This window comes from Monodelphis domestica, chromosome 2 (assembly GCF_027887165.1).
Source record: "Monodelphis domestica isolate mMonDom1 chromosome 2, mMonDom1.pri, whole genome shotgun sequence".
In the NCBI taxonomy this organism is placed as follows: Eukaryota; Metazoa; Chordata; class Mammalia; order Didelphimorphia; family Didelphidae; genus Monodelphis; species Monodelphis domestica.
Genome location: NC_077228.1, coordinates 170768170 through 170793072, shown reverse-complemented (window position 1 = coordinate 170793072; position 24903 = coordinate 170768170). Strand labels below are relative to the sequence as shown.

Sequence of the window (24903 nt, the reverse complement as noted above, 5' to 3'; positions counted from 1 at the left end):
ATACTCTGCCAACCAATGACAAGGACACCCTTGCTGTTCCTTGCACAAGATACTTTCAACTCAAAGAATTTTTATTGATTATCCTCAATGCTGCAAATTCTCTCTCTTCTCATTTCCCCATCCTAGTGTCTTTGACATCTTCAAGTCCACCAGTGATCTAGAGCCCTATGTTTTCATTCCTCTGCTGAGTACATGTCCTCTAAGGAAAGACTGCTAGGGGTTAGGCCAAGCTTCTTCCATTTGCCCCAAAGCAACCACTTCCACCTGTACTACAAGGCATCTTTCATCTCTTCTGTCAGCCCAATATTTACCTGGTGTGTGAAGAACCTCCAGTGCAAAGAAGAACAATCCTCCTTTAGATTTTAGACCTCCCACTTCCTATGGCTTCTGTTTTTCAAGGGTAGAAAAGTGGTACCCTCTAATCAAAGGTGAACATTTTCATTCCTGGTCATACTCTTCATGTCCCAGTGACTATAAACTCTCATCTAAACCCTATTCCATAATCCCTTAGTATTCAATTCTTCATTGTGATCAAATTGTAAAGGATACTTTTAGCGTTGTTACCTAAACTATATTAGTTATTTGTCACCATGGGATAGCCCAAATAAAATACCCAAGACAGCTGGAAATTTATGGTGATTTAATTAATATAGTAGAAAGAAATTAAGAAGAAGGGAGAAGGAAAGGTTGTAGGATTTCTCTGGCCTGGCTTGTGCCAGGGGGGAAGATTAGAGGCTTTAGGAAGATAAGGTTTTGGAGAGTAAAAGAGGAAGGAATCAGCCTGAACTCCAAGAGGGCTCAGCCAAGATGCCTGAGCCTGAATGAGCTCAAGGGCAAACTCACTGCCAAAACCCAGATGATTAGCTGCCACCACGCCAAGATGTCAGAATGCTTAGCACAATGCCAGCCAGAGAAAGAGGGAAAAGAGACCGCTGAGAGGAAGCCCTGTGAAAAAAAATCTAGACGATTCTACCTCACTTTCCTGCGTCTTCTCTGCACCAATGGTAGCCTAAGCTTGACTTAGGACAACCCAGGGGTCTGTCAGCTGTTTCTGATTTGTCAATTTCTCTATCAAAGGCCATCTTCCTAAACACTCACTCTTCAAGCATGGTTACACATTCCTGATTTTGTTAGACAAAGTAGAGTGGAATAATGCAAAGTTCCTAAGACATCCCTAATTTTGTTAGGCTAAGCATCTTCATTGTTACAAATCAGGAGATAGCTAAATCCAATCTTCACACTAAATCCAATCTTAACACTCCTCAACCAAAGTGTCATCCTAATTCCCCCCAGCCCTTCCTTCCATTGTGCCCTTTGGAATACCTGTTCCTTAGGCAACAAAGCTCTCTTCATTTTAAATCTATTTCTCTCTTACTCCTTCCATCTACTAGCTTTACTGAAACCTGTCTTCTCTGGCCACCCTTTCCAGTACTGGCTGTACTTTAATTCATTTGTTTTCCTTAGTGCATTGTTTGAGACAAGGAATTTGGACTATTCTTGGTTCCTTATTGCCATTAAGAAACACTCTTTTGCTGTCATTTACTTTTCTTCATCACTTAGTAACCTCTCTACCCTGGAGGATCACACTATTCATACCTACCACTCAATAAAAATTCTGATAGCTGATGATTAAGGGTTACTCCCCTTCCTTCCTCCATGAGTTCCACACCTGCCTTACAACTTTTTTCTCTCCTCCTCTTACTAGGGAACTTTAACATACATATTGATTCTCCCTCAGATTCCTTCACCACTCATTTCTTCAATCCATTTGCCTTCCCTCCCTCCCCCATGAATTACTTCTCCATTCTACCTCAGTCAAACACAAAGATGATCATACTCTTGATCTTGCCATCACCCACAAAATATACCATCTCCACATTCAAGAATTTTGAAATATCCTTATCTGACCATAATTTAATCCCTTACATAATTCTACTCTTTACCCACAATATGAACTCCAATCCTTGGATCCCTCAGTTCTCTCCCAACCCATCTCTTCTGCACTAGCCATTCTTCTTCTTTCCATATTGACTCTTTTTTGAACCAATTTGATTCTACACTGTCCTACTCTCTTGAATCCATAGCCCTCTTATTGTATTGTCAATTATGCTCAGCCAAGCTTCAGTTTTGGATCACTCCCACCATTCATTACTTTCTCACTCACACAAGTGTTTCTGAATGAAGGTAGAGAAAATCACACAACCATTCTGACTGAGTCCACTACAAATTTATATTATATAACTTCAACTGGGTCCTTCCTGATGCTAGGCAACCCTACTATATTTCCCTTCTCAACTCATCATCCCACTCTCCATTCCTCCTCAAACCTCTTATGGCTCTTCTTCCTCCCACTTTCTGAAAGCCTTGCCACATATTTTACAGGAAAAAATTTAGGCCATGTACTATGTATTCCCTCTTTTCCCCTTTTCCTTGCTTCCTATCTCTTGGGTACTTTCTACTACCTTCCCCTGCCCCCCCCCCCCACTCCTGTCTCACATGATGAAGTGGCCTTACTCTTTACCAAGGCTAAAATTTCCACTTGTTCACTTTCCATCCTGTCTCCTCCAATAGCCTCTATCATCCCCACTCTTTCTCATATTTTTGACCTTTCTTTGTCTCCTAGCTTACTTTTTACTGCCTACCAATATTCCCATTCTGAAAAAATCCTCACTTGGTCCTTTCATCCCTGCTAACTATTATCTTATATCTTTGATCTCTTCTGTTTTCTGTAGCTAAACTCCTTGAAAAGGCTACCTACACTAGGTGCCTTGACTTTCTCTCCTGTCAACCTCTTAAAATTGTAAGGATAATTTTAGTGTTTTGACATAAACTGGTCGCCATGGGAAATTCCCAAATATGAAAATACCCAAGTCAGCTGGGGATTTATGGAGATTTTAATTAATAAAGAGAAAAGGAATTAAGGGAAGGAGAGAGAGAGAGAGAGAGAGAGAGAGAGAGAGAGAGAGAGAGAGAGAGAGAGAATTAATTTAAACTGTTGTAGCCCAGGCTGAGCCAAGCAGTAGTTAAAGGCCTTGATCAAAGTGGCCTCCCTGAGCCTAAGGGAAAAAGGAGTCAGTCTTATCATTCACTATGAGACCATCTCCAAGCTGGGTTCCAATCCTCCACTCAACTCAATTTCCTGAACTGAGTTCAGAATCTGACTCAATTCTGAACTCAATTTGCCTCCTGACTTTTTACCCCTTCCTTTTAAAGAAATTTTCTCTTATGTCACCTCCCCTAAATTTTCACATCTACCAATCACAGTAGATGTTTTTTTCAGGACTGCCCATTTTTAGTTCTTACCTTCTTTGGTTCTCATCTTCTCTGGTTAGATTATATCTTCTGAGTACTTCACACCTCTTTGTTAAGCTTGCCTTTTGTAACTTATTTGACCTTTTTGTGATTATTTAACCTTTACAGGTACTTAACACCTTTTGTATTAGATCTAAAAATAGACGTAGATTAAGGATCTAGCTTCACTATAAGGTATGAGTTAAGTTCCTTCATTGTTCAATCAAGAGTTTACAACTTTTATTTTCCCCTAAAGTATGTCTAATTAGGGTGGAGTAATTTTAAAAGTTCCCAATACATTCCTGATTCTTGTTAGACCAAGTATGTCCATTGTTACAATAAGGGAATAGCTAAACCAATTTTTCTAAGGTACAGTCTGAGTAGTTTTTAAGATTCACACAATCCAGCTTCTGAATTTATCATTCCCCCAAAACTGCTTTCCCCAAAGTTACTAAAACTCTCTTAGTTGCCAGATCCAATCACCTTCTCTCAATTTTCATTCTCCTTGCCTCTCTGCAGCCTTTGACACTATTGATTGCTCTCTACTCCTTGATATTTGGGACACCATTCTCTCCTGGTTTTCCTCCCATCTATTCAACTGCTTTTTTCTGTTTTTTTTTGTTGTTGTTTTTTTGCTAGATCCTTCTCCAGATCACACTTTCTAACTGTGTCTTTCAGAGCCCGAACCTTTTTCTCTTCTCCCTCTATACCATTTTATTTGATGATCTTGCTCATTAGCTTACATGGATTTAATTCTATCTCTATGCTAATGATTTTCAAATTTTCCTAATTTGTTCAGGTCTCTCTACTGACTTCTAATCTCACAACCTCAACTGTCTTTCAGACATCTTGAACTGGATTACCAGTAGACATCATAAACTCAATATGTCTAAAACAGCAGTCATCATGATATCCCCCATTCCCCAATATCCAATCTGTTGCCAAAGCCTACTGATTTCACTTTTCAAAATCTCTGGAACATACTCTCTTCTCACCTCTGACACTACCACCACTCTAATACAGGTTGGTCTCCATCATTCTTTGATTACTGCAATAGCCTACTGGTTAGTTTGTCTGTCTTTAGTCTCCACTCCAATTCATCTATTTAGTCACTTACTGACCCTACTCAGTAAACTCTAGTGGTTTCCTATTGCCTCCAGGAACCAATATAAAATGCTCTGTTTGGCATTCACAGCTGTTTATGACCTATACCCCTCCTACCCTTCCAGTTTTCTTAAACCATGTTCCCAAATACATATTCTTCCATCCAATGACTTTGATCTCTTGACTGTTCCACAAATAAGATACTTCAATCTCAACTGAGGGTATTTTCTCTATGCTCTCTCCCCTCCAACCTTCTTCTCTTTCTGTAAGTGCCAACTAAAATCTCACCCACTACTATGGAAAGGAAAACTGCGAATCAAGTTTTTGCATTTCTGCCCACTGAGATGGAGCAGACAGCAGTTGGAATGTGATGGGACAGTTCGAGTGAGAGAAGAGGATTGTGAGAGAAACTGCTAACTGAAAGGGTCTTTGCCTTCTGAACTCGGCTAAGCTATGTATCTCAGACTGTGGAAAACCTTGCCTCCATTCCCTTACCCTGGAGAAGAAGGTTCCTGTATGTGTGAGAGCATCCATTAGAGGAAGAATAAGACAAAAGTAAGCTGCTGAAAGGGGTTGATTCCTTAACTTCAGGGGGTCACCCTGAAGATCCTTTCCATCCCTTGACTTTCCAAGAAGGACACTTGCCTTTTGTTTAGTAGGATAGAGATAGTGACTAGCTAAGAAGATAGATAAGCTGAAGCTGACCTATCTTAGCTCAGCTGAAGAAGAAGCAAGGGTTTCTTATTTACACATGCCTATCCCCTTTCTTGATTTACTCTATTAAACTACTTGAAAAATAGATCACAGTCAGATTCATACTGAAGGGAGAACAAAGAAAGAGAAGCTGGTGGCTTAGCTAGCCATTAATCTAGGCTAAAGAAGGAAAGCCAACAGTGACAGTCTGCCTGCCAGACAAAGGGAACTTGTGGGGTTGCAACTACCAGACAAACCTTGAGGAGTAAACTCTACCAGTCCAAGAAGTCACTCTAAACACTGGTCCTGCCAGCCTTAACCTAATTCTTACCCAGGGCTACCTCTATTGTGGGTTGAATGAGAGGAAATTACAAAGAGTCTCTCTGCCCCAGGGGGTACCTCTGTCCCTTCTTCATTCTTTGGTACAAACTCCTTTTACCTCACCAGTCTCCATATTCCCTCTGTTCCTTCAACTTCTCCATTCCCTGTTACCAGCCCTTCCAGTATCCCCTGTACCTCTTCAATACCTTCATTATTATACTACAAGAAAACTTCCCCAACCCCTCTAATTCTAGTTCCTTCCCTCTTTTAATTTTTATTTTCTATTTATCCCCCCTATAGCTTGCTTTGCATACATTTATTTGCATATTGTTTCCCCATTAGATTGTAACCTTACCATAGCAGGAACTGTCTTTTGCCTCTTTTTGTATGTCCAGCATTTAGCACAGTTTCTGGCTGATTAATACATGTTTATTTTGATCAAAATTCCCAGCTAAAATCCTACCTTTTGCAAAAAGTAATTCTGGATTCTCCTTAATGCTAGTGCCTTTCCCATGTTTATTATAGTATCTTCAATTTTTTTTGTCTCTATCTCATTTGTACTTAGTTGTTTGTCTGATGTCTCCTGCAATTAGTCCATGAACTTCTCAAGAGTAGGAACTTTTTTTAGGTTTTTTGTTTTGTTTTGTTTTGCCTTTCTTTATATATGTAGTTATTAACTATGGCTGGCACTTATGCTTGTTGACCACCAATTATTTTCTGAAAGAGGGATTAGATGTTCTTTCTGCTTTCTTGCTTGTTTTGCTTGACCCCAGAAGCTAGAATTAGGAAAACCAAGTGGGTGAATGTTAAAAAAGGAAAACTTAGTTTTTATGTCAGGCTAAATATCCTAACACAAACTATGTGGAAGGAAAATGAACTACCTTGAGAAGCAATAGATTCTCCCAAAAGCTGAATAACCATTTGTCTAGCGAGCCATAATGAAGTGGTTTTGTGTGTGTGTGTGTGTGTATGTGGATATGGCCCCTTTAATTTGGAGACTTTTATGATTTATGTGTAGCAAGGGGAAAAAATCCTGAAAGGGAAGAATGGAATGGTAGCCAGAAAACCCAAGTCTTTAATCAGGAAAGAGATAGTGTTCAATATTTGGCACAGAGCCAAGTGCCTAAATCCACACAGAACCAAAGGTTCTGGCACTCTGGCACCAGTATCTCTGAGAGGATTACTATGCTACATGATCCTTCTAAAAACAATAGAATTTGGGGAACTAAGGACAGGGAAGTATGATTGATTGACTTTACCATGACTATAAGGAAATGACAGGTCCAGCCTATACAGACAGGATGCAAACAGGCTTGGGAAAGAAACCATAGCCAGAAGCTGGAGTATCAGGGAGTGGGAATGTATACTAAAAGGATGGTCCCTACCCAGGTGTTGGTCTTCTTGGGAAAGGATCTCTGATACTATGAGGGAACTCCCAAGACTAAAAGGGTACTTAGCATTTGCTCTCAGGCCTTCTAGGCCCACCTAAGCTAGGATTCTTAAGTACTTTAAGGTCTATTATTGTCTGAAATGGTGAAGTCTGGGATTTCCCTGGGGTGAATTCTCAGGGGACAGGGGCAGAATTGGGTCTCCAGATTTCAAGTTGACACACGTATTATCATGCAAAACATTTTCATATTATTCATTTTTATAAGCAAATAATCTTATAAGAACCCAAACCCCAAATGATATACCCAAATAAACCAAATGATAAATTATGTTTTCATCTGCATTTCTACTCCAACAGTAGAGTTTTTTCATAAGGCCTCAGAATTTAAGTTTGGAGAAGAGACACCAGGGGAGGACATAATAGAAAAATGAAGACATCTGTTATCTCAGTAAAATAGGAAGCAAGACAATATGCTCCATAGACTGGGGCTTAAAAGAATCAGGATGGGCAGCTGGGTGGCTCAGTGGATTGAGAGCCAGGCCTAGAGATGGGAGGTCCTAGGTTCAAATATAGCCTCAGACATTTCCTAGCTGTGTGATCCTGGGCAAGTCACTTGATCACCATTGCCTAGCCCTTACGACTTTTCTGCCTTGGAACAAAGACAGAAAAACAAAACAAAACAGGAAGCTTGGACATCCCCCTGAAAGGATCATTGAGAGATGACTAAGTTTATGTGGAATAGTAAAGACAGAGGTCAGCACCTAACATGGGCCAGCTACTGTGCCAAGTGCTGCCCAAGGAGCGCATACTCTAACATGCAAACAGCGATGTACAAACAAGCTATAAGCAGGATAACTGGAGATCATTTCAGAGGAAAGGCATTAAGACGAAGCACATTTGGAAAAGACTTTGCAGTTGAGATTTTATTTGGGATTTGAAGGAAGGCTGGAGGCAGGTAATGAGGCCCGGGCGCAACCCCGGTTTCAAGATTCCTCTCAGTCCCCCTAGACTTTCCGCGTGATGGTGACAAAGCGGAGGTGGGAGGAGAGGTGACTAGGTGAGGGATTTCAGGGGAGAGGGTACCTCAAAGATCAGAATGAATGGAATGACGGATTGGTGACCAAGAAGGAGCCTCTGGCTTAACAAGAAAGGTGATAAACTCCACCCTGGGACTATTTGTCGCGAGACGGGGAGGAGCCTCGCCTGCGCTGTGCACTTCTTCATCCCGGCGCTGGTAGCAGGACAGTCCCGCCCCAAGCTGGGCCAATCGGCTCCTTAAGAAGCTGGACTGGATACACGCGCTGGAAAGGGGCGGGACAAACCCACAGCGAAGCTGGTCGTGGGCGGGCAGTTCGCGAGAGTAACGAATCGTTGCATGAAGGGGGAGGGACAGGGGTGTGGACCAATGGGGCGAGGCGGGTCCAGTCCCACCTCCGGAAACTGCAGGCCAATCGGCGCGGAGCGGCGGGTGGGCTGGGGAGGCTGCTGGGGAGAAGCGGGCGGAGCGGTATGGCCAGCGCGGCCCGGGAAGTGCTCACGCTGCAGCTTGGCCACTTCGCTGGCTTTGTGGGAGCACACTGGTGGAACCAACAGGTGAGCCCCTACCCCTGTGTCGCTAATGGGATCCCAAAACTCCAACTTCCGGCTCTGTAGGACCTGCAGTTTCCTGGTCCTTGCCGGGTCAGGGCCTGCGTCTGCACCGGACCCAGCAGCACCCATTTCCCGCAGGATGCCGCGTTGGGCCGCCTGGCCGGAACCAAAGAGCTGTCCGGAGAGCTGTGCCCCGATGTCTTGTACCGGGCAGGCCAGACCCTACATGGCCAGGAGACCTACACGCCCCGCCTCATCCTCATGGACCTGAAGGGTGAGCCTTATCTCCCAAAATGAGAGGGTGGGAATAGAGCCCTGCTCCCCAAGATACCTACGAGCTATTCTATGGGCCCTTTGAATGCTTCTTTGTAGCCTTCACAGTGCCTTGGGGAAAGGCAAGCTCCTGGTAGTGATGTGGAAGTCAGCTCTGCCATGAATTAGCGGTGGGACCTGAACAAGTTCCTTGCCATCTATGACCCTCAGTTTCTTCAGCTACAAAGTGAAGTCTTGGACTAGATAGGTGATACATCAGGTCTCTTCCAAGTCTTAAGTTCTCTGAATCTAATATCAAAATGGATCCAGTTTTCCAATAATCACACCTTTCTCATGGTCACAGACAAAAGTTTTTCTGTACAGATCCCATTCTTCTTCCTTCCAACCACAAATGACAGAAATCTTTTATTTCAGAAAATTCACAGATCAGGGATAATTTTTCAGTTATCTGAGCAGAATGAGCTTTCTGAATTTCTATTTAAGCATATAGTGCTGGCCTACCTTCTAAAAGAGAAGGTAAGAGAGTTTGAAGAACAGCCTTTCATTTTGTGGACTATCAGAGAGAATGAAGTATTCCTTTAAAATTAAAAACAAAAACAAAGCAGGAAGGGTGAGTTAAATATCAAAGCAAAAATAATAAAACAGAGAAGGAAAAGGCTCTGAAGAGAGGAATTCTGACCTGTATCAAGAAATTAAGAGTTGAAAGAATGTGACATAGGAAAAAGAGAAGAAAATCTCCCACTAGCTTGGAGATAACAGATGATAAATTTTTTATGAAGAAGGAACTGGACCGATTAAGGAGGAAGATGCTTCTGGTCCTCCAAGGAATTGAAGATAAAAAATCCACAACTGCTGACAGATGAAATTACCCAGTAAGAGTTACAGAAAGATGACAGGAGTAAATTGTACTGGTACCCTGAGTTTTAGAGATAGCTTCTTACTGATCCAACAATAGAAAAGGTCTCCTAGTTTTCCTTGGGTAAGTATTCAGAATGTGGCAGATAATACCATAGGACTTACTGGTGATTCACATAGGCCTATGTGATATTGCCAAGTGGAATTTTGAAATCCCTGCTAAAGATTGCGAGCAAAAGAAAACTAAAGGCCTTAGGAGAACACACATGGAGGTTTTTACCATAGCTACTAATCAAAGGCAAAGTTTTCAGAAGAGAGGTGGCTCTGGAATGCTAAGAGTCTATTAAGAAAATGGTATCTGAGAACAGACATTTAAAATTTTTCAAATAGACATCTAAAACATAGAAATGATGCATTCGTGACCAAGTCTGAAATATATCTACTGAGAGCTGGTAAAAATGTATTTGCTTAGAGTCTTCCCAGTTTAACCAAAGGCAAATTTTAAATAAAAAAGAGGAAGATACTTCTTGGACTTATACAATATACCATAAGGAGTAGTTACAATGTAGGAGTATATATGTATATATATGTATATGTACATGTGTGTATATATATGTATATGTGTGTATATATATATGAATTCATAGGGGATTACACCTAAGAAAGGAAGAAAGGAGCCAACAATAAAACCTTTGGCTTCAGTTGCTGACATGCAAATACAGAAAGAATGGATAAAAAGCAAAGGTATAGCTAGGTAGGTGGCCACCATGGATAGAGTGCTAGGCTTAAAGTCAGGAAAACTCATAATCCTGAGTTCAGACCTAGTCTTAGACTCTTCCTAGCTCAAGAAGGAATTACTTCAACATCTCTGCCAAGAAAACCCCAAATAGTCAGGAAGAGTTGGACTGATAAGTTAGGGAAGAAAGTAAGGAAGCACCTTGTTACCTTCAATTTGTTTAAGTCACCACGCCCAGATAAACATCAAAGGAACAAAAACTTGATAGATATGATTGCTGAGATGTTGATCTTTAAAAGACTGGTGAATAGTAGTCTTGCAGAATTGGAGAAGCACAAGAAGAGCTGCTTTGATTTTCAGAAAAAGGGAGAATAGTACCTACAGATCGACAGGCCAATTAGCTTGATTTTAATTCCTGGACAAATTCTAGTATATATTATTAACAATTGTGCACATCTTGTAAAAAAAAAACAACAGTCATCACAAAGAGCCAGTAACAACTCTAAGAAGAGCATGGGCTAGTCAAAAGGAGCTAAGTGACTTGCCCAGGCTCACACAGCTAGGAAGTGTTAAGGCCAGATTTATAACCAGGCTCACACTCCATTTACTATCACCTAATTGCCTGCCAATGTACTTTTTTGAAGAACAAGTCAGGCCAGACTAAATTCATTTTCTTTTTTGACAAAGTTACTAGTCTGATCAATTGAGGGGATGCTGCAGATATAGTTTACCTAGATGTCATCAAAGTATCTTTTAAAGGTTATCATGCCTTGTACAGAGTAGACATTTGATAATACCTGTGAAAATTAATAAAATTCTTATGAAAAAGATGGAGAGATGTGGGCCAAATGATAATGCATGTAGGCATTTATGGAAGTGGTTAGGCAGAAATTAAGTGTAGGCACTTGGTTCATTGTTGTCATGAAAAGTGGGTAAAACAGGGATTTTTATTTAATCTTGATATAGTTAATATTTCTGGTGGTAACATGAAATAGGGCCTAGATGGTATGCTTTATAAACATGAATTTACACAAAGTTGAGAAGAATGGCCCACACACTAGATGCCAGATTCAAGATCCCCAAAGATAAATCTAACAATTAGATGCCTTTCTTTACTGTTTTAGGGGGAATTTCCTTTGTAGATGGAGATTTCTGGGTTTGTTGAAAACTTTTATCAAAAGCAAATACATCAATACCATTAAAAATGTTTTTGACACTAGAATGGGTTGAAGATGGAATTAAATAGGGATAAATTAAAAAGTTAAGTTAAAAAAATCTCAAGTAAAAGAAGAAAAAATTTTCTGTAAAGAATGGTTTGTCAGTTAAAGTTTTTTGGGGTTTTGATGGATTTTAGGTTGAATATTGAGCCAACAGAGGTAAGTCAACTCCAAAAGATGTGACGCAAGACTTCATTGAGAGGCACGGGGTCCAGCAGTAATGTACTCCAACCTAACCCAGTGTCTAGAAAACAGCAACCAGGATAGTGAATTCTCAGTATCATGCCATATAAGCATCAGATGAAGAACTTGGGAAATTTTAGTCTAAGCTTCCTTAGAGAGAGACCTCTTCAAATATTTGACAGTTGTTATATGGCAGGCAGAGGGCTCAGATGTATTCTACTTGGCCACACAATGCAAGTATCAGAGCAGTAGGTGGAAATTGCAGAGATCATTTTTGTTCAGTTGGGGTTAAACTAGACGACTGAGAAGTTCCTTTACAATCTAAAGATTAAAAACTTTTTCTTCATTATTGTTAAACATTCTGCAACCCAGGGCAGTGAGACTTGCCAAGTGACAAGTTAACTGGCCAAAAGCTAAAGAGTCTCAATATGGTCACAGGATTTAGAGAGCCAGACTACCTCATTTTATAAACTGAGAAACAGATAGATGAAGTGACTTGCCCAGTGTCAGAATATAGGGAGTAATCCTCCAAATTCAAATCTTGAATGCTTTCCACCACCTTCTGCTACCACTACAAAAATGGTGTTGATACTTACAGGGTGCTTTAAGTCTCCCCCCCATAATAAAGGAGTCCCTCTTTCTTGATCTCTCCCTCAAAAACCCTTTTACTATCTGTAGCATCTCTGTAGGTGAAGAAGATGAGGTGTAAAGTTCAGTGAGTTTTCTAGGGTATGGACAGAACTGCTCTGAGCTGCAGTTCCAGGCTCCTACTAGACAACTATCTGAGAGAAGTTCTTCAAGCAGTTTGATGTTGGAAAGAGGGAGGGGTTTGGAGTGAAGCTCATGTGGGAGAAGGTACTTGAGCTACCTTTATCTTCCATGTTCCTTTGCCCATTCTCTCCTCACAGGCAGCCTGAACTCCCTGAAACAGGAAGGTGGACTATACCAAGACAAACACCTGGATGCTGCTATTGCTTGGTGAGGGATGAGAAAGAGGGTTGGGTAAATTAGGGGATTCAGCCCTAGAAACAGAAGTCTTAGGACCATTGGCCCTGGGGCCAATCTTTATTTCAGGCAAGGTAAACTCACAACCCACAAAGAGGAACTACAAGCCAAGAACCCGTTTCTACAAAACCTTCTGAGTGCTGAGGTGAGACCCAAGGCTCAGCACAGATTTTTCTCATTTTAAGAATTGTGCCAACATTATATTTGCCTCAAAAACCTGCCCATTAGAAGTGAAGGAAGAGTCCTCAGTTATACCCAAGTGATTTGGATTATTTTATCCTACTGTCCACCATTTTGTTGGTATCCAAGGGCTTTTGAGAAGGTGGTCTCCATTAATGGGTGATCTTTTCTTTGGTTACAAATGAATACCTACCAATAATTTTAGATGGCAAGGTACATTAAAGCTTTCAGTGGTATGCCAGCTCTCTCCTAGGATGAATAGGGTTTAACTGTGGATTTTGTTGTTTCCCTTAGGGAGTGATGAGTAGTGATGGTGTTTGGAGGGTCCAAACATTTCCCAATGGTAAAGGTGAGGCCTTTGGTAGGAAGAGAGTAAGTAAACTGTGCAACCAGACCTCACATGTTAGGGAAGCTGGATTACCCCTTTTCTCCCCCCACAGGTCTTCCACCACTTACCAAAGCCTTTCTCCCCACCCCCAAATCACTGATCCCTCCTGAGGGCAGCATCAAGGTCTGGTCTGACTTTCTTCATGTGCAGCTACACCCCAGAAGTATCTGTATTATCCAAAAGTACAACCATGATGGGTATGAGGGCCCTGGGGGGCTGGTAGAAATTTGCCTAGATCTCCTCCTTGCTGAATAATGCCTGTGGCTGGAGCCACTCTTGCTGATTCCTGGGGTTTGTATTTGGTAGGGAGGCAGGCCGTTTAGAGGGCTTTGGCCAAGGTGAAAGCCTCTTAAGGGAACCTACCTACCTGGAAGAGCTTGAGGATAGACTACACTTCTATGTGGAAGAATGTGACTACTTACAGGTATTGGAGGGGCTAAGTGGGCACAAGGGTAGATCTTTTTTCTCCAAATCAGTTATTAACCTTCCTCTTCTGTCAAGGGTTTCCAAATCCTGTGTGACCTCCATGATGGCTTCTCTGGCTTAGGAGCTAAAGCAACAGAGTTGCTTCAGGATGAGTATGCTGGACGGGGGATCCTGACTTGGGGCCTACTCCCTGGCCCCTATACCCTAGGGGTAAGTGAGCCCGAGGAAAAGGTAACAATACTGCTTTTCCCCTTAAAAGGTATTTATGAGGGGAGGGGAGAAGAGGACAAGGAAAATGGAGAGGTGAGAAAGGTGCTGGTAGAACCATCTTTTCCTTTCTCCCACTAGGAGCCCCAGAAAAACTTTTATCGTCTCTTCAACACAGCCCTAGGCCTTGTGAATATGGCTGCTCACAGCTCATTTGTCTGTCCATTGTCCCTTGGGGGTGGCCTTGGACTTCGGCCTGAGCCCCCAGTCACCTTCCCACATCTCCGCTATGATGTAAGTTTGGTCTCTGAGTGTTTGGGGAGCCAGTTTATTCCTTACTGGGTTTGTGCCAGGGTTAAGCCTAGGTCACAGGCTTAGGTATAGCATACCAGGTCCTATTCATCATACTTATCTCTGCATAACTAATTTTTCAACCCTAACCCCTATTACCTGGGATACTAAACATTTACCTTCCTCAGACCCCTCTGGCCAGTCTCTTCTAATTGTTTCCTCTCCTTTCTTCAGGTCACATTGCCCTACCACAGCAGTGCTCTCCTGGCTACAGTCCTAGACACAATCACTGTCCCATACCGACTGTGTTCCTCCCCAATTTCCATGGTGCATCTGGCTGATATGCTGAGCTTTTCTGGGAGAAAGGTGTGGAAACTCAAAGGGAAATTTAGAAGGGACTAGGGAATAAAAAAAAAAGGAATAAAAAAAGAAAAAAAACAAGGACCAAAAACCAGATTTCCTTTTCCACTTTCAGGTGGTTACAGCTGGAGCTTCCATCCCATTCCCAGTGGCTCCTGGCCATTCCCTTCCAGATACCTTGGCCCAGTTTGGAGGAACAATACCCTGGACTCCAGTTTCTGCATGTGGAGAACCAAGTGGCACACGATGTTTTGTACAGTCTGTGGTACTTCGGGGTGTAGACAAAACAAGACAAACCAGGTAAGGGATAAAGGCATCTCTCCCTATTATTTTCCTCTCTGTGCAAAAACCTTTCTCCAGTCACCTCAGAGTTTTTAAGGTCAGGTTAGGTTGGTAGGGGGCCCCCTTTTCCCTATTTAACTTACTCTGGATAACAGCAGTTTCTGGGTTTCATTGGGCAGTCAGTTCTCCCCAGGTACATCACCGAATTCCCCACTCCATGCCTGCACCAGTGGAGAGGAGGTCCTGGCCCAATATTTACAACAGTTGCAACCTGGAGTCCTGAGGTATGTAAAGTTTCTATGTTTTCCTTCCCTCATTAATTTCTTTCATCTTAAGTCACTCCATTCTTTGAGCCCTTACATTCTTCATGTGCATAATGAGGTAGTTCTCTAACGTACCTTCCAGCTGTGATATTCTAGGACTCTGTGAACCAGTTTTCTTAACCTTGTGCCCCATTGTCCATTTGCCCAACACATACTTGTTTTATTATATACTCCACTCCCACATAGGCAAATCAGTATGGAAAGGCGGAGTCATAAACTTGTGTAAAAAGGCTTTTTGCACAGAAAAAAAAAATTTCTCCCCAGTTCCTCCCAGTTGCTGCTGAGTCCATGCAGGGTAGTACCTCCATACCCACGATTCTTCTCCTCACGACTCAATCAGCAAGGTTTGATTCTGGATGGCACCCACAATGGAACAGGTAAGAAATAGGACAGAGGTAAAGACCTCAGGTCAAAGGGGACTCTCCCTCCTTCCCATCTCAATGACATCTCAAACTCCACTACTACATAGATTCTTCAACTTAAGGCTTTGTCCTATTATAATGAATTCCCTCTTCAATGGGTAATGGGATGAGGGGAGAGTAGCCATCAACTAGGAAAAAGGGCACAAGAAAATGACGATTCCGACTAAACATTTTTTGCCCAGGGCTTCACTCATTCTAGGAAAAGAGGTCTGTTCCTTCCTCTTAGAGAGGGTAGAGCTTGGGTTTGGTTACTTCTGACTCCACTTTTCCTCCCACAGCAGTGGAAACTATCCCCGTGTTTGCTACACTGTGTTCCTCTTCACTGCTGCATCGGGCCTTAGGCCGTCTAGCAGGGGAACTGGCCAATCTTGACCTGAGACGCTGGGCTAGTTTCCTGGCAGCAGGAGTGGAACAGGATGACATGGAAGAAACCATACAGGAGCTGCACAACCTGGCCCAGTGTTATCAAGATGGAGATAGCCTCATAAACTGAGCCCCTTGTGTGGACCATGCAGTCCAGAGAGGGAAAAATAAAATAGTTTTCAATAAACATGACTGCTGAATACAGCAGTTTCTGTCTTAGGGCTGGCCAGCCTCACCAACTGGGCTTGTTTATTATGCTTTAGAAGGAAGTGATTGGATCACAAAACAATAAATATGGAACATGGAAAGTAGAGGGGGGAAAGGCTCCACCCTCTTCAGTACAGTATTTACAAGACAGGTCAGTGCAGCCTTCATGACAGGCCTTCCTTTCAAATACTAAGAAGACTGAGCCCTAGGGCCCTCCCCGGCCTGATTTCTCCTTTCCTTGGACTCCCTGCTCTCTTCAGCCTTGTAAACTGAGCCCAAAGTGATCATAATGGGGAGCCAAGAAGGGGGTATTGTCTTCCCAGGGCAACCCTATCTTTCCTGGTAAGGTGCCATGATGGGTTTGGTCCTGTACAAACACCACCTGTGTCTCCAGAGATTCACTCATCCGGCTCCTCTTCAGACAAAAGGTCCCCCCGGTCAGAGAGTTGGTCTGTGTTACTGGTGCTGGTCGCATCATCCTCATCCTCAGAGCTGCCTTCACAAGCTGTGTGGAAGAGCTGCATCAGTTCCCTGAACCGGTGTGAGACCTGTGGAAGAACAAAGGTGGTGTCTGTGTTCTATTTCTGACTATGCTTTGTTACTACCATCCCCATTCTTGACACACATTAGTTTAGAAAACACTTTTCTCACAATCTCTGGGAACAGGCAGTGAAACTATCATCTACAATTTACAGTGAAAGGAACTGGGGATTTAACAGAGCTGGGCTTTGAATCTGTCTTCTATCTCACTCAGATCTAATCTTTTAGTCGTCCATTGCCTTCTCAATTGTCACTGCCCTAGAAGGGCTCAATGCTTAAATTTTCCTCCTATTTGGCATTGTACTGCCTTCATCCTATCCTCTGTTGTGGAGATGGAAACCAAGCTTCCTTTTCTCCTAAGACATTGGCTTTTCAGAGAAGTGGAAGCTGGAGTCATCCCTCCCCTAACTCCTCTGTCCCCCAAAATTTCCTGTAGACCCTACTTTACCATTTTTTCTTTGTCTTACTGCTTTGGGAACCTAAAGCCCACTGGGAGTGATAGACTTCTATCATCTCCTCTTCATGGCCTTTAATCAATCCTCTCTCACATTGAACAAATGTGGGGATACAATTTCCTTAAAAACATGAACCCCTGGGGGCAGCTGGGTAGCTCAGTGGATTGAGAGCCAGGCCTAGAGACTCGAGGTCCTGGGTTCAAATTTGACCTCAGACACTTCCCAGCTGTGTGACCCTGGGCAAGTCACTTAACCCCCATTGCCTAGCCTTTACCACTCTTCTGCCTTGGAGCCAATACACTGTACTGACTCCAAGACGGAAGGTAAGGGTTTTCAAAACAAAACAAAACATGAACCCCCTCTCTGTTTGCATCTCTAAACTATCCTCACCTCTCCAGGAGTCTTATTGCCCAATTGCTGTGAGATGGTGCTGAAAGTCTGAGGCTGCGCTCCTCGTTCCTGGCACATGGTCAGGATCACTCGGTCAGCCTCCCTATTAACACAGATAACCAAGATAGCCACAGGGACTCTTATTGCACTCCCCACTCCCCAATGTTTTACCATGCTTACCTTGTCCATAAGACAACCTTTTCCCCCGTGGAGCTGACCTTGCTGTTGTTGGCACATACTGTAGCTTCTGAAGCCTTTAGCTGCTGCTCTCCATCAGGGACTCTGATATGCTGACTACTTTCCTCCTTGGATGAACCTCCAACAGGGACTCTATGAGTAGCCCCTGAAGTGGTAGTTACTGGTGGGGGGGATTCAAGGACAGTTGGAATCCTGCTTGCTGTTGGAATCCTGTCAAATTTCCTACCAGGGTGCAGCCAGCTATTTTGAGTGTCTGGTTTTGCTTGCCCAGGTGCCTGTCCTTTCCCAATATCTTTGGTATTAGAGGGCACAGGGCTCAGAGAGAAAGCAGGGCACCCAGAAGCAGCAGATGTTTTCCCAGAATCTGATGTGGCCCTTGCCTGTTGAGCTTCGCTCAAGGTTTGGAGTTTGGGGGGCGGACTATGGACTCCTTCAGCTTCAGCTTGGCTTCTGATTGAGTTGGGCACAAGTCCAGCTTTAGGGGAACGTTGAGGGCTCTCTGGTGAACAGGGTGCTGGGACATCCAAGGGAGCTCTATCTGTGGGATTCCCTTCTCCAGGGGGTAGTAATGTGCTTCCCATTTCCAATCCTGCTCAGAAACACAGGTTATATAAGGAAACAATTAGTAGAGGATCTCATAAAGGTGAGGGGTAGAGTGGGATGGGGGTATGGATCTTTAAATGCCTTGGTGTGTTCTTCTCAGATTATTTGAAGACCTTGGGATTCCTACAAATAAAGTTAGATAAATCTATGTTCCTAGGATGGCATAAAAGGGCTATTGGATATGGGAGAGGCTGGAGGGCTGGGCAGGGAAGGGTTTGGGTTAGGGCATTCATTATATCACACTTAAGAGTGGTCTGAGGTGACAGAAGGAAAACAACTCTAAGGGTATATTTGTGACAGTAGCAGTTTGAGGCACTGAGCTATTTTAGTGCAAAGAAGTATGGGATTAAGAAAAGAGGCTGGGGTGAAATGACATAAAGGCCTATGTTTTTACCTGGAATGGGCATCTCTCCTTTTCTGGCTGCTCGAGAGGCTCTGCTATCTCGCTCATCCAAGGCCTCTTCATCCCCTGTCTCCCTGCCTCGTCCAGCCTCTTTAGACTCCGGGGTGAGGCTGGCCTCCGGTGGGGGACTTGCACCTAGCAGCTCATGAGGTTCTTTGTTTTTATAGACCTTGTTGTCACACACCTGTAGGGATGTTGCAAAATCATGGATGGCCTTGGGGCTCAATGAGGGAAGAAGTTAGCCCAAGGACTACAGAATGGATCTTCCTACTTTACAGCCCACCACCTCCTCAAATAAGGAGACAGTTAGGGAAAGGACATGATCCTATAACCCCAATGTCCATAGTCTGTTATAACTATCATGTTCTCTCATTAACCACTTCCTTCAACCATCACACTCCTGCCAAAAATGAAACTTTGATTTCAAGAAAACCATACAGAAAAAATCCGATGACAATGACTAAGCTTGGCCATGAAAAAGAAGAAAATGCTTCCTTTGCCTTCCTTCTTTATGAAGGTACAGAACTGATAGCGGTAGTAATATCAGACTTATTTTGTTATAATGGTTTTGCTGAACTTTTAAAATTCTTTGTTATAATAAGGGATGACTCTCAGGGAGATGAGGAGGGATACATTGGGTTATGTAGGTTATATATAGAAAAAGATGAATGAAAAGCATATGAATACATAAAGTATAACTAGGGGTGCAGGAATCCCTTTAAAAAGTTGTAAGCTCCCTTGACATTCATCCTCCATCCTTTACCCCCTTTGTTCCAATCTTAGAAGAGATCTCTCTCCTTATAGGGCAAATCTGTGCCCTTGATCTCATTTTATATTTCTGGCATCTTGTCCCCAAAACTATCCTGTCTCTAATTTGCAGTTTTTCCCTATCCACAGCCTCCTTTGCTGATGCTTACAAACACATCTTTCCAATTCTTAATAACTATTTGACTGCATCCACAATTCTTTCCCCAAACTCAGAAAAAAAAAAAGCCATCTTGTAAAGTAGGTGAGAAAAAAAATGCTTGTTAATGTAAAAAATGAAAGTTTAAAAAAAAATCTGTCTACACTCGAATCCACATCTCATTCATTTCTCAACTCGGTGCTGGCGTCAATTAACTATAAATGTTCTCTACAGAGTTACTGAAGATCTAATCGCTATGTCTGATTCTCTTCTTAACCCTCATTCTTCTTGACCTCACGCAGTTGATCATCCCCTATACCCTCAGTTTTCATTGAAATGTCCTCTCCAAGTTCTCTTATTTGGCACCTACTTACTTCTAGGTCTCCTACCCTATGCAGGCATTTATCAAATACTTCTAGGTCTTTCCTTTTCTCTATACTGTAGAGTGACCTCAACAGATCTCAACAATCACTGCTTTAAAAAAAATTTTTTTTTTGTTACATTTTAAGCTCCAAGCTGTTTCCCTCCCTCCTTCTCTACCTCAACTAGAGAAGGCCAACATTTGACAAACTCTCACTCTCTCACACACACCCACAGCCACCTCCCCCCCCCCCATCAGTTTCTTCTCTGGAGGTGGATATTCAGTTATTCTTCAAACAATATATGATGTTACTTTAGATGTTCTCTTGTTTCTCTTTTCATTATTTCATGCAAGTCTTTTTTATAAAATCAACCTGCTCATTATTTTTTACATCCTTATAGTATTCCAACACCAAATATCACTGTTTTTATTTTTAAACCCTTACCTTCCACCTTGGAATCAATACTCAGTATTGGTTCCAAGGCAGAAGAGTGGTACTTAGGGGTTAAGTGACTTGCCCAGGGTCACAAAGCTAGGAAGTGTCTGAGGCCAAATTTGAACCCAGGACCTCTAGGCCTGGCTCTCAATCCACTGAGCCACCCCTCCTTTACATCTTAATCTCAACATATTTGTTCTTTAAATACTTCCATTTTCAAATCACCAAATGTCTATTAGATAAACTTAACATGTCCAAAACACAACTAATATTGATGAATAAATATTTCCTTCTTCCAAACATGTAGATTGATGTTGAGGATGCCACTACTTTTTCATCCATATCTATATCCAGCCTTATCCAGTTTCAAAACTCCAGTCATTCTTTTTGTTCTTGCCCTGCATGTAACTAGTTGGAATGTCTTACCATTTCTACTTCTACAACATCTCTCAAATCTGTCCCCTTCTCTCTATTTACTTATTCTAATGCAGGGGCCTCCTAATTGGTCTCCCTTACCTCTAGCTTCTACTTTCTACAATCCATATTCCACTCACCTGTCAAACTGATATTCAAGCACAGTCTAACCATGCTGCTCCCTTTCTCAAGAAGCTCCAATGGCTCTTTCTGCCTTTATGATAACAGTCAAATTCTTCTGGCATTTGTTCCTATCTGACTCATTACAAGGTGCTCTCATTCACACAGCCTAATTCCTATATATTCCATATTTTTACACAAGCTATTCCCTATACCTGGAATGTATTCCTGTTTCCCCTCCAATTTAAAGAATCCCTAGCTTCCTTCAAGTTTAGTTCAAGTGCTACCTTTTACATGAGGCCTCCTTCAAGTTACATAGGTGTTTAATAAATGCTTGTTGAAAGAATTCAAAATAAGACTCTATAAAAAGTTTAACTTATAGTCTTTTGAAGAATTAAACTATTGTATAAATGAATGAAAGAATAAAAAAGCATTTAACATGTGCAAAATACTGTGCTAAGTGACAGAATTACAAGAAGAAAAGCAAGATAGTTCCATTCTTGAAGGTATTCACAGTCTAAAGGAGAAAACATCTACAGCAAGATTTAGTTGAAAATCAGATGGGAAGGCCCCAGGATTCTAAAGTAAATTAGACTTGGACAAGTAAGTAACTAACTCCAAATCATGAGTAGTTTAAGAGGAATAAGAAGTCAGGAATTTAATTCAGATATTATAAGCCCATAGAGATTGCATATTAATGCTGGAAGTGACATCTGATTTTAGAGATGAGGAAACTATATCCAAGGCCCAGGATGAGAGATGGAGGATGGGCTTCAGTTAGGCCTGAAATCAGATGCACTTGTGAGCAACCCCTTTTTGCTTCCTTCTTCATCCAGCTTACCTTGCTGCTACTGCAATGGCTACACCCTCTCCTTCTGTTCTTCTTTAGCTTGGGGTCAGGATTGCCCTCATGGCAAGAACAGACACAATCCTTGGGGCCATCTGGCCATTCTGTTTCCTGGAAGACACACAGACTCAGTAGGTAACCCGGGTACCAGACTGATGGAGGCAGACAGATACAGGTTCCAAGGAAAATCCTGTAATTCAAGTCTCATTCTGATCACATTGTCTTTGCTCTAAGCACTCACAACACTCAGCTGGACATCAGATCAAATGTAATAAAAACATTTCAGGCATTTAGTCAGGCAAATATTCAACTAACTTTAACACCCCCAAAGGGGCCATACCCTGGATTTAAAGAAAGGACAGGAGACCTGCTCATTCATTCATTTGAAGTTGTGCCTATTTTACCCCAATATAGGACTTTGCAAATAGCGGATGCTCAGTCAACACTGCTGACGGACAGATTTGCTTTGGCCTCATCTAAACAGCCAGATTCCTCTCCCTGAAGTGGTGAGGTTTTCAGGGGTCTAAAAGTAGATATTGAAGCTATTTCTTAGCTCCTCATTTCTACAAGTAGAGTGGAGCTAGAACACAAGGAAAAGGGAAAGCATTTAATCAATGGGAGGGGGATAATTTCTGCAAATTGTGGCATCTTGGATTCATGGGCCCATAAATTTTAAGAGCTAGAAGGTACCCTGGAGATCATCTAATCCAACCTTCTCATATCCCAAGCAGACCTTCTACACTACTCCCTCTCCAGCCTATGCCATCTCTATCCCTCCTAAAGTACCATAACCATCCCAAGACTCCTTAGCCAATTAATCTGACAGAGGTAATGCAGAAGAACTACCTAGCATTGGAGAAAGGGGAAAAAGAAAAGAAACCATTAGCCATGATTAACCTTGTCATGATTCTGGCCCCCAATCTCTTTTCTCCTCTTGTTTTTTGAGGCTGTGGACATCTTGGGGTGCTCCTCTTCCTCTTCCACATCTGGAAGAGCCACTTCTTCAAAGCCATCAAACTAAGAAGAGGACAGTGCCAACTTGGTCAGACTCTGCTCCCATAGGCTCTCTGCTACTGCCTTCCCTCTTCCCTAAATCCCTGTGGAGTCTCAGATCTGTACCTCATACTCTTTCTCTTCTGTCCAATTGATCTCCTCGAAGTCACCCAGTCGACTAGCCACTGGTCGAAGATGATCAAAGAAGACAGAGAATTCATCCTGAAGGTGGTCATGGCCCTTAAGAAGCTGCCACATCTGAGTCTTAAGCTTGAGGAATTAAGAGAAGGATAAGAGTTCTCAAAAACGTAGCTTCCCACATCTTCTAAACCAAATCTGTTGCCTTAGGAACTCAGAATTTTGAGAATAACATAGGACCTTAAAGGCCATAAAATCCAATCTTCTGTCCCATGTGGCAGTCTCCTCTATACATCCTTGACAAGTGGTCATTCAACTGCAATTTGACCACTGCTTCTGTTACTGGAGATTTCTAGCTTTCTACTGTCCCATTTCTTTGCTCCAGAACTTCCCAAGAGATGTGAGGAATGATTCAAGATTATATACCCACTCCACTCTCCCCAATTTGGACTACAGTGAGAAAGGAAACTGCTATCCAAGGACAGTCCTGCAAATAGATTAAAAAAGGGGTCTTTTTCAGAATGTGGGATGGCTGAGGGTCAAGACTCCTGGTTTGACCACAGATTTTTACCCCCTTAGGCTTTCAGTTTTTTCCAGAATGTATAAAAAGCTCTAGGCTCCTTTCTCTCTTTCAGGAAGGCCATGGTGGAGATGGGAAGAGATAGAACTAGGATGTATTACCTCAGTAATCTCCTGTGGGAGACAGTCTGCACAGCCCTGCAGGACTTTGATGATCTTCTGATGGTGAGAAGGATTCTCGGCAAAGCAAATCTCCAATTGCCGAAGGAACTTTCTGCTCTTCTCAAAGGCCTGTTGTTCCTCAAACTGCCATGATAGGGGAAGAGGAGAGGGTCACTTCTATGGCTCCTGATAATTTCCACCCTGTTCTTTATGATCTAGAAGTAAAAACCACTAAACTGGGAAGCTGGTGACAATCTCAAAATATAGTTGTAAAATCTTAAGCAAATCATGCCAAGAGTTTTGGCATTGACTTTTCTTTTCCCCTGGAGGCTGACCTGATCCGATCTGGGCAACTGAGGAGAGGCTGATGGGACTTATAGAAATGGATGCATTCAGGTTGTACTCAATGTGTGTACTGATGTAGGAAATGGAATGAGGACCAACTATTTTCTATCTCAGCTGAAGAATATAACAAGGCTGAAAAAAGCAGATCTATACGTACTTAATAAAAGTTTGTCTGACTATTGGAATTATATTTAAGAGAGGCTCTTTGGAAGGAAGGATTCCCTTTAAACCTCCAGTATTGAAGATCAATTCTTCCCATCCCATCCTTCCACTCCAGGTTCATCACACCACAAAAGAAGGGAGGTCATTCTATTTTCTCTATCCACTTACTAGCCCACAGGCCAAAGCCTGCTCTGGTAACAGGAATGCAGCAAAATCCTTCAGAAGCTGGGGCCATTCATGGAGCAGGGTCTGCAGGCTGTTGTATAAATCCACAGCTGTCCGTTTCTGTGTGCTTGACTCAAACTCATAAATGACTCGAAGGAAGTCCTCATACTTGCCAGGAACGTGGCATAGGGCCTCACGTACCTGGAGAAAAGTATTGTCATCAGTACCCTGCATCCTGGGTCTTCAACAATTGGGAGAGAACAAAAAATAACTATTGGAAAAGATTTGGGATCCCAGGGAGATAGTACATGGAACCTGATGGCATTAGGGGTTACTCTATTTGCAATTCTGGAAACTGAAGGAAGGAAAGTTAAAAGCTCATAAAGGACTTCAAAACTGTCAACAGGAAGACAAAAGGAGCATAATAAGGAAAACATTCCTTTTTCCTTGACAAGGAAACCACTTTCTCATACATACGACTTAGAAAAAGACTGCTTCATAAAAGGATTATAGGCAAGAACACGACTCAGACCTTGATTCTCAGGAATCTGATTTTAAGACAGGACAAAATCCCTGGTCTGTGAATTTGAAGTCCAGAATCCCACTTCTGACTCTACCATAAATATCACTGTAACATGTAC

The 24903-nt window shown here is 42.4% G+C and overlaps 2 protein-coding genes across 8 annotated transcripts in view; one reads left to right on the top strand and one right to left on the bottom strand.

The window, feature by feature from the left end:
* Nucleotides 1-8197: 8197 nt before the first annotated feature.
* MSTO1 (misato mitochondrial distribution and morphology regulator 1) lies at nt 8198-16135 on the top strand. The gene is made up of 14 exons (XM_001374339.4): nt 8198-8392; nt 8528-8663; nt 12562-12631; nt 12728-12803; nt 13133-13187; nt 13279-13423; nt 13533-13650; nt 13728-13862; nt 14001-14153; nt 14385-14516; nt 14626-14810; nt 14972-15076; nt 15380-15492; nt 15816-16135. Exons 1-14 carry the CDS (start codon nt 8309-8311, stop codon nt 16028-16030), a joined length of 1722 nt encoding a protein of 573 aa, XP_001374376.2. The 5' UTR covers nt 8198-8308; the 3' UTR covers nt 16031-16135.
* The window catches only part of GON4L (gon-4 like), a 128689-nt gene continuing 119040 nt past the window's right edge, over nt 15255-24903 (bottom strand). For 5 of the 7 annotated variants that reach the window (XM_001367009.5, XM_056816269.1, XM_016430412.2 and 2 more), the window contains 9 exons: nt 24266-24463; nt 23591-23734; nt 22898-23041; nt 22676-22795; nt 21773-21889; nt 18688-18880; nt 17673-18279; nt 17493-17595; nt 16109-16655 (listed from right to left, as the gene is read on the bottom strand). In XM_001367009.5, coding sequence (XP_001367046.1) covers nt 16506-16655; nt 17493-17595; nt 17673-18279; nt 18688-18880; nt 21773-21889; nt 22676-22795; nt 22898-23041; nt 23591-23734; nt 24266-24463 — 1776 coding nt within the window. In that variant the 3' untranslated portion in view covers nt 16109-16505. Of the gene's footprint in view, nt 15468-16108; nt 16656-17492; nt 17596-17672; nt 18280-18687; nt 18881-21772; nt 21890-22675; nt 22796-22897; nt 23042-23590; nt 23735-24265; nt 24464-24903 lie in introns of those variants that run through there. The other 2 variants (XM_007482044.3, XM_056816271.1) reach the window with 2 other exon arrangements.